Source organism: Staurois parvus, unplaced genomic scaffold (assembly GCF_062004578.1).
Source record: "Staurois parvus isolate SC_StPar_1 unplaced genomic scaffold, SC_StPar_1.0 ptg001079l, whole genome shotgun sequence".
NCBI lineage: Eukaryota > Metazoa > Chordata > Amphibia > Anura > Ranidae > Staurois > Staurois parvus.
Window position 1 is genome coordinate 948967 of NW_028318875.1, and position 11574 is coordinate 960540.

Sequence of the window (11574 nt, forward strand, 5' to 3'; positions counted from 1 at the left end):
TGATGTAAAGGAGACTGAGGGCACTGATGATGTGAAGGGTGAATGAGGACACTGAAGTAAAGGAGGGGCTGTGATGTGAAGGGGGGCTGAGGACACTGATGTAAAGGGGGGACTGTGCTGTGGAAGGGGGGCTGAGGACACTGATGTAAAGGGGGAACTGTGATGTGGAAGGGGGCTGAGGACACTGATGTAAAGGGGGGACTGTGACGTGAAGGGGGGCTGAGGACACTGATGTAAAGGGGGGGCTGTGATGTGAAGGGGGGGGGGCTGAGAACACTGGTGTAAAAAGGGGGCTGTGATGTGAAGGGGGACTGAAGACACTGATGTAAAGGGGGGGCTGTGATGTGAAGGGGGACTGAAGACACTGATGTAAAGGGGGGGCTGTGATGTGAAGGGGGACTGAAGACACTGATGTAAAGGGGGGGCTGTTATGTGAAGGGGGACTGAAGACACTGATGTAAAAGGGGGTCTGTGATGTGAAGGGGGGATTGAGGACACTGATGTGAAGGGGGGACTGTGATGTGAAGGGGAGGCAGAGGACACTGATGTAAAGGGGGGACTGTGATGTGAAGGGGGGGCTGAGGACACTGATGTAAAGTGGGGGCTGTGATATGAAAGGGGGCTGAGGACACTGATGGAAAGGGGGGGCTGTGATGTGGAAGGGGGGCTGAGGACACTGATGTAAAGTGGGGGCTGTGATATGAAGGGGGGCTGAGGACACTGATGGAAAGGGGGGGCTGTGATGTAAAGGAGGGGCTGAGGACACTGATGGAAAGGGGGGACTGTGATGTGAAGGGGGGCTGAGGATACTGATATAAAGGGGGGCTAAAGACACTAATATAAACGGGGGGCTGTGTTGTGAAGGGGGGGCTGAGGACATTGATGTAAAGGGGGGGCTGTGATGTGAAGGGGGGCTGTGATGTAAAGGGGGGACTGTGATGTGAAGGGGGGGCTGAGGACACTAATGTAAAGGGGGGCTGTGATGTAAAGGGGGGCTAAAGACACTGATATAAACGGGGGGCTGTGATGTGAAGGGGGGGCTGAGAACACTGATGTGAAGGGGGGGGGCTGTGATGTGAAGGGGGGGCTGAGGACACTAATGTAAAGGGGGGGCTGTGATGTAAAGGGGGGGCTAAGGACACTGAGGTCAGGGATGGTGATCTCTCCGGTGAAGATCGAGTTCGGATTTTGACCTGAACGACTTCTCACAGTTTAGGCACAAAAAAGTAAGATTTTCTGTATGTATTTTCTGGTGTTTAAGATGTCCTTTCTGATTAAAACATTTCCCGCACTCTGGACAAGAATACGGGAGCATGCCCGAGTGGAGTCTCTCATGCCTTAGAAGACTTGCTTTTCTGGTAAAACATTTCCCGCACTCTGAACAGGAATAGGGAATCACGCCCATGTGCCTCCTCCGAACACGCAAAAGGCCTCAGACCCGTGTGATACCTCACGTGGGTGACCAGGTCCCATTTGCTTTTGAAGGCTTTTCCGCACTCTGAACATAAAAAAGGCCGCTCTCCGGAGTGGGCACTTTGATGTCTAAGAAGATGCGACCTCGAGCTGAAGTCTTTCTTGCACTCTGGACAGGATTAAGGGCGATAGCCGGTGTGATATCTCTGATGTCTTGTGAGATCCAACTTCCATATAAAGGTCTTCTCACATTCTGGACATGAAAACGGACGGTTCCTGGCGCGCCCTTTGACGGACGGAAAGTGAGGGCGTTGCGGGAGTATCTCACCCGTCTCGTGCAGCGGGATCGCAAAGAGATTCTTTGGGATTAGACAAGTCTGGAGATCTGCCTACGTTGTGAAGACCAGGAGAGGTAGTGGTCTTCACAGCTTCACTGGACGATTCTTCACCATGAGAGAGGTCTGTCGATTCCTCCGTATGGTAAGGACTGCCATGGAGGTCGGGAGACACCGGTCTTCCTTCCGGAGGGAATTGTGTAACCCCATTATCGTCTTCTTTATATTCCAGAGGAAAAATAGGATGACTTTCCGAGGTTCTCAGAACATCAACTGCATCTGTCAGGGAAAAAATGTTATTTATATTAAAAAGACGTTCTATTGAGGAATGGAGATGGACCTTTTATATGGTGTTCAGCATCTCCTCCTGATTTGTTTTGAACGTGACGTTATATTGAGGAACGGAGATGGACCTTTCATATGGTGTCCAGTATCTCCTCCTCATTTGTTGGGAACATGACGTTATATTGAGGAATGGAGATGGACCTTTCATATGGTGTCCAGTATCTCCTCCTCATTTGTTGGGAACAGGACATTATATTGAGGAATGGAGATGGACCTTTCATATGGTGTCCAGTATCTCCTCCTCATTTGTGGGGAACATGACGTTATATTGAGGAATGGAGATGGACCTTCCATATGGTGTCCAGTATCTCCTCCTCATTTGTGGGGAACATGACGTTATATTGAGAAATGGAGATGGGCCTTTCATATGGTGTCCAGTATCTCCTCCTCATTTGTGGGGAACATGACGTTATATTGAGAAATGGAGATGGGCCTTTCATATGGTGTCCAGTATCTCCTCCTCATTTGTGGGGAACATGACGTTATATTGAGGAATGGAGATGGACCTTTCATATGGTGTCCAGTATCTCCTCCTCATTTCTTATAAACGTGACGTTATATGGAGGAATGGAGATGGACCTTTCATATGGTGTCCAGTATCTCCTCATTTGTTGTGAACATGACGTTATATTGAGGAATGGAGATGGACCTTTCATATGGTGTCCAGTATCTCCTCCTCATTTGTTGGGAACATGACGTTATATTAAGGAATGGAGATGGACCTTTCATACGGTGTCTAGTATCTCATTTGTTGGGAACGTGACGTTATATTGAGGAATGGAGATGGACCTTCCATATGGTGTCCAGTATCTCCTCCTCATTTGTGGGGAACATGACGTTATATTGAGAAATGGAGATGGTGTACACCATATTGGAAACATTGGGTAGTGTGGCAAATACAAAGATTGCATTCTCCTGGTGAAGACTGGATGTTGGTCTACCACATGGTACAATTCTTCCTCTTCGCTTGTTTTCCATATTAGGTATTGTGGGTACTGTAACGGGGTTCGCTCGGCAGCGGGAGTGTGTGACCCCCTGGATGGGTGCACAATACAAAAACACATGCACAGCACAACAGTGGAGGTGAAAAAACGAAAAGGTGCAGTTTATTTACAATATTTACAGGAAAACGTCAAACCAAAAAGAAACCTCAAATCAAATCCTGGCCAACTTGGCTACTTACTGTACAATTAGCTTCCCTAGCTATCCACTAGGTACAGCCTGATGCTATACCTAGTCCCTGTTAGTTGGAGGCTAGCCACACAGGCTTATGTCTCACTGCACTCAGTTAGTATGTTGCTCCCCAGTCAGTTCAGGCACAGATCTGGTTCCAAGATGGAGCAACTCCCTAAGCAGCCTGGGAAATTTTATAATGGCTTTAATGAGCCCACTACCTTCAGCTGGGCTCATTACCTCCATGCTGAAGGACTCAGCACTTCCCCCTAGTGGAACAAATCCCCATAGAGTCTGAACCTTGGACAAATGTATCGTCCATCCAGGACACAACCAGGTGATTTCACCTGCCTACTGTCACATACCCCCTCTCTTGTTTCAACCTTGGGGTTGTAACACCAGTAGCCAGGCAGGCATGAACCCGGGATAAAGCATCCACATCTCCCATCTGAACTCCAGGGCGATGCTTTACCGTGAAGGTAATTTCTTGTAGGGCCAGAAACCACCTATTTACCCTTCTATTGGTCTCCTTATTTTGAGCCATCCATTTCAAGGGAGCGTGATCCGTGATCACGTCAAAATGTCTGCCCAGCAGATAGTACCGAAGGGAATCTAGAGCCCACTTCACTGCTAAACACTCCTTCTCAATCGTGGCGTAATTTTCCTCGTGAGATTTTAGCTTTCTGCTGAGGTAGATTACTGGGTGCTCCTCTACCTTCCAAACCTGGGACAGCACTGCTCCTAAGCCAACATCGGATGCATCCGTCTGGACCACAAAGTCTTTTGAGAAGTCTGGTGAGTATAGCACTGGCTGGCTACATAAGACTGGAAGGCTGCTTCAGCCTCTGGGGACCACTTAACCATGACCGACTCCTTCCCTTTTGTCAGGTTGGTTAGGGGCACTGCCAGAGAAGCAAAATGGGGGATGAATCGCCGATAGTATCCAGCAATTCCTAGAAAAGCCCATACCTGCGTCTTGTTATTTGGGCGTGGCCAACTCTGTATGGCTTCAACTTTGTTGATCTGGGGTTTTATTACTCCTCTCCCAATAGTGTACCCCAGGTACCTGGCCTCTTCCTGTCCAATCGTACACTTCTTTGGGTTGGCCGTAAACCCAGCTTTCCGTATTGAGTCTAGTACAGCCTGAACTTTTGGTAAATGTGAGGCCCAATCTGCACTATGGACAATCACATCGTCCAGGTAAGCTGCAGCATACTTCTGATGGGGGCGAAGAATCTGATCCATTTTGTGCTGAAAGGTGGCTGATGCATTCTGTAACCCGAACGACATTCTTCTGATGGGGGTGAAGAATTTGATCCATTTTGTGATGAAAGGTGGCCGGTGCATTCTGTAACCCGAATGGCATTCTTCTGTACTGGAATGACCCTTCTGGGGTTACAAATGCAGTCTTCTCCTTGGCTGATTTAGCTAGGGGAATCTGCCAATATCCTTTTGTCAAATTGAGCGTTGTCATGTACCAGGCTGCTCCCAGTCGGTCGATTAATTCATCTATCCTCGGCATGGGGTAGGTGTCAAACTTTATAACTTTAACTGTCGGAAGTCGTTACAAAATCGCCAGCTCCCATCCGGTTTGGGCACCAACACTATGGGGCTGGACCAGTCACTCTGGGACTCCTCTATCACCCCCAAATCTAGCATTCACCGTACTTCCCCACGTATTGCCTCCCGCCGAGCCTCTGGGATTCTATAAGGTTTTAGTTTTACCCTTTCACCCGGTGGGGTGATAATGTCATGCTCCACCCCAGAAGTTTGTCCCGGCAGCTCAGAAAAAAAGTCTCTGTTGCGGAGCAAACTCTTTAACTTCTTGTTGAGTGGTAGATAGTGTGACTGCTATTCCAACCACGGAACCAAGCAGTCAGATGGCGCTGGTGACACAGCCTCTGCAACTAGGGATACCCGGTCCCACCAGGCCTTCAACAGATTAACGTGGTAGATCTGTTCAGGTTTTCGCCTTCCTGGTTGTCTGACCCTGTAATTCACCTCACTCACTCTCTCCATTACCTCGTATGGACCATGCCATTTGGCCAGGAATTTGCTTTCAACAGTAGGGATTAGCACTAGCACTCTATCTCCTTCGGCAAACGACCCGGTCTGGGCCCCCCGATTGTACACCCTCTGCTGCGCTAACTGCGCTTGGGCCAAATGTTCCTTTACGATCGGCATTACCTGGGCAATTCTATCTTGCATTTGGGCGACGTGCTCAATCACACTCCGGTGGGGAGAACTCTCACTTTCCCAGGTTTCCTTGGCAATATCTAGCAGCCCCCTTGGGTGTCTCCCATAGAGCAACTCAAAAGGTGAAAACCCTGTAGAGGACTGGGGTACCTCCCGGATGGCAAACATCAAATAGGGTATTAAATAGTCCCAACCCTTTCCATCCTTATCTACCACCTTCCTTAACATTTGTTTCAGGGTTTTGTTGAACCTTTCAACCAACCCGTCAGTTTGGGGATGATACACAGAGGTGCGCAATTGTTTTACCTTGAACAGTTTGCACAGTTCTTTCATCACCCAGGACATAACGGAGGTTCCCTGGTCCGTAAGCAGTTCCTTCAAAATACCCACTCGGCTGGAAACGGGAAATAGCTCCTTAGCTATCGTCTTGGCAGAGGTATTTCGGAGCGGAATCGCCTCTGGATAGCGGGTGGCATAGTCGAGTATGACCAACATGTACTGATGCCCCCTAGCGGGCTTCACCAGCGGACCTACCAAATCCATTGCAATCCTTTCTAAAGGGACCTCAATGATGGAAAGAGGTACAAGTGGACTACGGAAATGGGGCATAGGGGCCGACTTCTGACACACAGGGCAAGAGGAACAGTAATTTTCTATCTCCTTAATGACCCCAGGCCAATAGAACCGCTGCAATACTCTTTCCCGTGTTTTTTCCGTACCCAAATGACCCCCAAGGATGTGTCCATGAGCCAACTCCAACACCAACTTGGGCACCACCAGTTGCTCAATGGTTTCTTCCGCCCCTTGAGCGACTTGATAGAGTAGGTCCCTTTCCACAAGGAAGTACGGATATGCACAAGTTTTCTCTGGACTCACTAGTTCGCCATCTAGTTTTAACACATTTTCCCGTGCTTTTATCAGTGTGGGGTCTTTCAACTGTTCGGTGGCAAAATTTTCCCTGTGAACCTCTAAGTCCAAAAACTCAACAGCCAGAAGGTTTTCGTCTGAAGAGGCAGGCTCCTCCCCAGTTCCTTGGGTCTCCCCGGCTAGTACCAACAAGGGGAACCTGGGAGAGTCCTCACCACACGCAGAGGATTTGTGGTATTCACCTTCCTGGTCTGAAGGGGAGACAGTGGGGGGGTCAGGACAATCCCAGAGATCCCAGAATTTTGGAAAACCCTCCCCACAATGGCATCATGTGGTAAGTGAGGCACCAACCCTACCTGATGAGACAGGTTACCTTTGGGGGTCTCAAAAAACACGGTGGCCATGGGATACTCCCTGGTGTCCCCATGCACACAAATAACAGCCACCTTTTTATGCCCAGAGACCTCTGTAGTGACTAACTCCTCTCTGATCAAGGTTACCAGGCTACCTGAATCCAGCAACACAACAACATTATTTCCATTAATTGTCATTTTACAGGAATGTTTCTCGGTGCCCGGGCTGGCCGTGCATACCACTGTCGCAAACAGCGACCGACATCTGTCCCTAAGAAAGTCACACTGCATGGGCTCATCCACCACTGGGCAATTGACTGCAATATGTCCCTCTTGCCGGCAGCGGTAACAAATAATCTTTTTCGCCACCTCTTGCGGCCTTGACCTTCCTGGCTGCTCTTGCCAGACATTGGGTAATACTCCCACCCTCTCACTCTCTCCACCCTCACCCCTTGGAATCATCTTACCCGCCGCTGGGGATGGTCTGGTCTTAGGGTGGAAAGTCCGTGAGTCTCTGGACGAGGTGGTCAGGTTCTCCGTAGCCAAGTATCTCTCCACTAGATCCACCAGCTTGTCCGCTGTCTCTGGGTCTCCATGGCTGACCCACTTTTGAATGGCATTAGGCAGAGATCTTAGGAACCGATCCATAACGACACGTTCCACAATTTCTGGGGCGGTCAAAGTCTCTGGCTGCAGCCATTTCCTGCTCAGGTGAATGAGATCATACATCTGTGACCTGGGAGGTTTCCCAAGCTGAAAAGTCCAATTATGTACACACTGAGCATGGACAGCGAGGGTAACACCCAATCGGACCAAAATTTCCGCTTTCAGCATATCATAGTCTTTGGCTTGGTCCGGCTCCAGATCATAATAAGCCTTTTGCGACTCCACAGTTAATAATGTGGCCATCAATCCAGCCCACTGTTCCTTAGGCCACTTTTCCCTTTCAGTGGTCCTTTCAAATGTGGTTAGAAACACCTCAGGATCATCATCTCTGGTCATTTTTGGCAATAAACGGCCCACAAAAAATGATGGTGTTTTACCAGAATCATCACCAGCCTCAGTCTGCTGCCTCTGCTGGAGCTGCTTCATCACGGCCTCAATTTGTTGCTGATGTCTCTAGTCCTGCTGCACCAGCAATTCCCTATGGAGGGCCTCCACTTTTTCCAAGGCTTTCTGCTGGGCTGCAATGCTCTGCTGGAGACTTGCATTTGTCTGTTGCTGATTGGCATTTGCCTGTTGCTGATTGGTGTTTGCCAGAGCCAACTGCCTTATTATCTCCTCCATGCTGGCCTTTATTTACCCGCGGTCCTCCACCATATGTAACGGGGTTAGCTCGGCAGCGGGAGTGTGTGACCCCCTGGATGGGTGCACAACACAAAAACACAGGCACAGCACAACAGTGGAGGTGAAAAAACGAAAAGGTGCAGTTTATTTACAATATTTACAGGAAAACGTCAAACCAAAAAGAAACCTCAAATCAAATCCTGGCCAACTTGGCTACTTACTGTACAATTAGCTTCCCTAGCTATCCACTAGGTACAGCCTGATGCTATACCTAGTCCCTGTTAGTTGGAGGCTAGCCACACAGGCTTATGTCCCTCTGCACTCAGTTAGTATGTTGCTCCCCAGTCAGTTCAGACACAGATCTGGTTCCAGGTTGGCGCAACTCCCTGAGCAGGCTGGGAAGTTTTATAATGGCCTTAATGAGCCCACTACCTTCAGCTGGGCTCATTACCTCCGTGCTGAAGGACTCAGCACTTCCCTCTAGTGGAACAAATCCCCATAGAGTCTAAACCTTGCACAAATGTATCGTCCATCCAGGACGCAACCAGGTGATTTCACCTGCCTACTGTCACAGTACGTTGATGATGTTTTTATGGACACAAATTGGGATTTTTGAGACATTATAGGTTTACATCAAAGTGCTCAAAAATTACTTATTCAATTACAATTTACCGCATTACTCTGCTGGCTGTTCCAGCTTTAATTTAGTCTCCTCTTACCCGGTGATGAGAGGGGCGGCTGATTCTCCATCATGACGTCCTTGTATTGATCCTGGTGTCCTTGGAAGGACTGACATTATTCTGTCACATTCTCCTCATCGATTTCATCATCTTCTTCTTTAACAAGAACATTAAAACCAGTCAGGCTTCCACTCTGAATGTAGAAGAAAAAGAAATAGTAATGAGGCAGCAGTTGTACTGAACAAAACACAAATGGCATCGGTTGTTAGGCTTCTACCTGGTGGTGCCGTAGGATCTTGTGGTCCTCCATCATGACGTCCTTGTAGAGGTCCTTGTGTCCTCCATGGAGAAATAGACAGTGACACACACAATGATACAGTCACCATCCAGACACATCCCTTGTCTGTTACTGGAGAATGTCCCAGAATTCCCGGCACCGCTCACCTCTCCTGTCAGCAGCTCCATCATCTTCTTGGTGACTTCTAGAATGTTGTGTCTCTCAGGGTTTAGGGAGTCACATGGAGGCACTGTGATGGTAATGGGGTCACCAAACTTTACAGGAGGACATCTCTGAAAGAACAAATAATATTATAAGAATCCTCCTCACCTCTCCGGTCAGGTCTGTGTTTTATTAATGGAGATGAGAGTGATGTCATGTGACCTCCCAGAATCCTCCTCACCTCTCCGGTCAGGTCTGTGTTTTATTAATAGAGATGAGAGTGATGTCATGTGACCTCCCAGAATCCTCCTCACCTCTCCAGTCAGGTCTGTGTTTTATTAACAGAGATCAGAGTGACGTCATGTGACCTCCCAGAATCCTCCTCACCTCTCCAGTCAGGTCTGTGTTTTATTAATAGAGAGTGATGTCATGCGACCTCCCAGAATCCTCTTCACCTCTCCAGTCAGGTCTGTGTGATGTCATGTGACCTCCCAGAATCCTCCTCACCTATCCAGTCAGGTATGCGTGATGTCATGTGACCTCCCAGAATCCTCCTCACCTCTCCGGTCAGGTCTGTTTTATTAATAGAGATGAGAGTGATGTCATGTGACCTCCCAGAATCCTCCTCACCTCTCCAGTCAGCAGGTAGATGATCTCCAGGGTGAAGTTTAGCATCTTCTCAGTCATGTGACTCTGGTCCTCCTCCATTTTTGATGTGGTCTACATAGGAAATTCCAGTTGGTAGATGGATATCGGCCTCAGAAATATCTGGACTGTACTGGGATGATTCATGTCTGCCAGAGTCCCTCTACAGTTCCGACACCTTGGACCTCGTCTTCTATTATCGTCCCCATTTCTTTAATGTACAGTTGGATAAATGGCTCCATATATAGACTGCACCTAACTAGTTTTCTGTATCATCATCTGCTGGAGATAAAAGACGTCACAGTGACGGTGGAGGATGGACACGATGGTGGTGGAAGAGGACGGACGGGACGGTGGTGGAAGAGGACGGACGGGACGGTGGAGGAAGAGGACGGACGGGACGGTGGAGGAAGAGGACGGACGGGACGGTGGAGGAAGAGGACGGACGGGACGGTGGAGGAAGAGGACGGACGGGACGGTGGAGGAAGAGGACGGACGGGACGGTGGAGGAAGAGGACGGACGGGACGGTGGTGGAAGAGGACGGACGGGACGGTGGTGGAAGAGGACGGACGGGACGGTGGTGGAAGAGGACGGAAGGGACGGTGGTGGAAGAGGACGGAAGGGACGGTGGTGGAAGAGGACGGAAGGGACGGTGGTGGAAGAGGACGGAAGGGACGGTGGTGGAAGAGGACGGAAGGGACGGTGGAGGAAGAGGACGGACGGGACGGTGGAGGAAGAGGACAGAAAGGACGGTGGAGGAAGAGGACGGACATGACGATGGCAGGAAGAGGACGAACGCGACGGTGGAGGAAGAGGACGGATGTGACGATGGAGGAAGAGGACCGACGTGGCGGTGGAGGAAGAGGACGGACGCGACAATGGAGGAAGAGGACGGAATTGACGGTGGAGGAAGAGGACGGAATTGACGGTGGAGGAAGAGGACGGAAATGACAGGGGGGTTACTGGGTGTAAATATATAATAAGTTCTCATTACCTCCTCTGCTGCCACTTCCACCACTGTCTCCTCTCTACTTCCTCCACACTCTCCTCAGGGAACTTGCTATTTATACCTGACATCACTTCCTGTCCGTCCCTGACATCACTTCCTGTCCATAGACTGTTTCTGCCTCCTCCTGGAAGGATAGAGGAATTGCAGTGTTGGAGGCTCTGGATCAGTCAAGAAGGGGAAATGTGTGGGATGATTGGACAGTCCCAGTCCCTGCTCTGTTGATGAGTATATGCAGCTGATAGGGGAGTGAAGTATGGAGGAGTACATGCGGCTGCTTGGGGAGTGAAGGGCGGATGACTACGTGCGGCTGGTTTGGGAGTGAAGTGTGGAGGAGTATGTACGGCCGGTCGGGAAGTGAAGGGGGATGAGTACGTGCGGCTGCTTGGGGAATGAAGGGCGGATGAGTATGTGCGGCTGCTTGGGGAATGAAGGGCGGATGAGTACGTGCGGCTGGTGGTGAAGTGAAGGGCGGAGGAGTACGTGCGGCCGGTTGGGGGAGTGAAGGGCGGAGGAGTACGTGCGGCCGGTGGGGGAGTGAAGGGCGGAGGAGTACGTGCGGCCGGTTGGGGGAGTGAAGGGCGGAGGAGTACGTGCGGCCGGTTGGGGGAGTGAAGGGCGGAGGAGTACGTGCGGCCGGTTGGGGAGCGAAGGGCGGAGGAGTACGTTGGGCCGGTTGGGGAGTAAAGGGCAGAGGAGTACGTGCAGCCGGTTGGGGAGTGATGGGCGGAGGAGTACGTGCGGCTAGTTGGGGAGATGAGTACATGCGGCTGGTGGGACTATCCCGGCCAATCGGGGACAGCTAATCACTGATAGTCAGGAAGCCAGCCATCC

At 50.1% G+C, this 11574-nt stretch overlaps 1 protein-coding gene across 1 annotated transcript; it reads right to left on the bottom strand.

The window, feature by feature from the left end:
• Positions 1 to 957: 957 nt before the first annotated feature.
• LOC149440511 (gastrula zinc finger protein XlCGF53.1-like) lies at positions 958 to 11490 on the bottom strand. The gene is made up of 4 exons (XM_089658585.1): positions 9719 to 11490; positions 8927 to 9219; positions 8689 to 8842; positions 958 to 2027 (listed from the first exon to the last, which is right to left on the bottom strand). The coding sequence occupies exons 1-2, from the start codon at positions 9794 to 9796 to the stop codon at positions 8959 to 8961; spliced, it is 339 nt and encodes a 112-aa protein (XP_089514711.1). The 5' UTR covers positions 9797 to 11490; the 3' UTR covers positions 958 to 2027; positions 8689 to 8842; positions 8927 to 8958.
• Positions 11491 to 11574: the final 84 nt, after the last annotated feature.

What these genes read in the sequence shown, in the direction of transcription:
- LOC149440511 (XM_089658585.1), bottom strand. Translation starts at nt 9,796, where the DNA reads ATGGAGGAGGACCAGAGTCACATGACTGAGAAGATGCTAAACTTCACC. An exon ending in TCTACCTGCTGACTGGAGAG is followed by an intron (nt 9,220 to 9,718) that starts GTGAGGAGGATT and finishes TTGTTCTTTCAG; the next exon opens with AGATGTCCTCCTGTAAAGTT.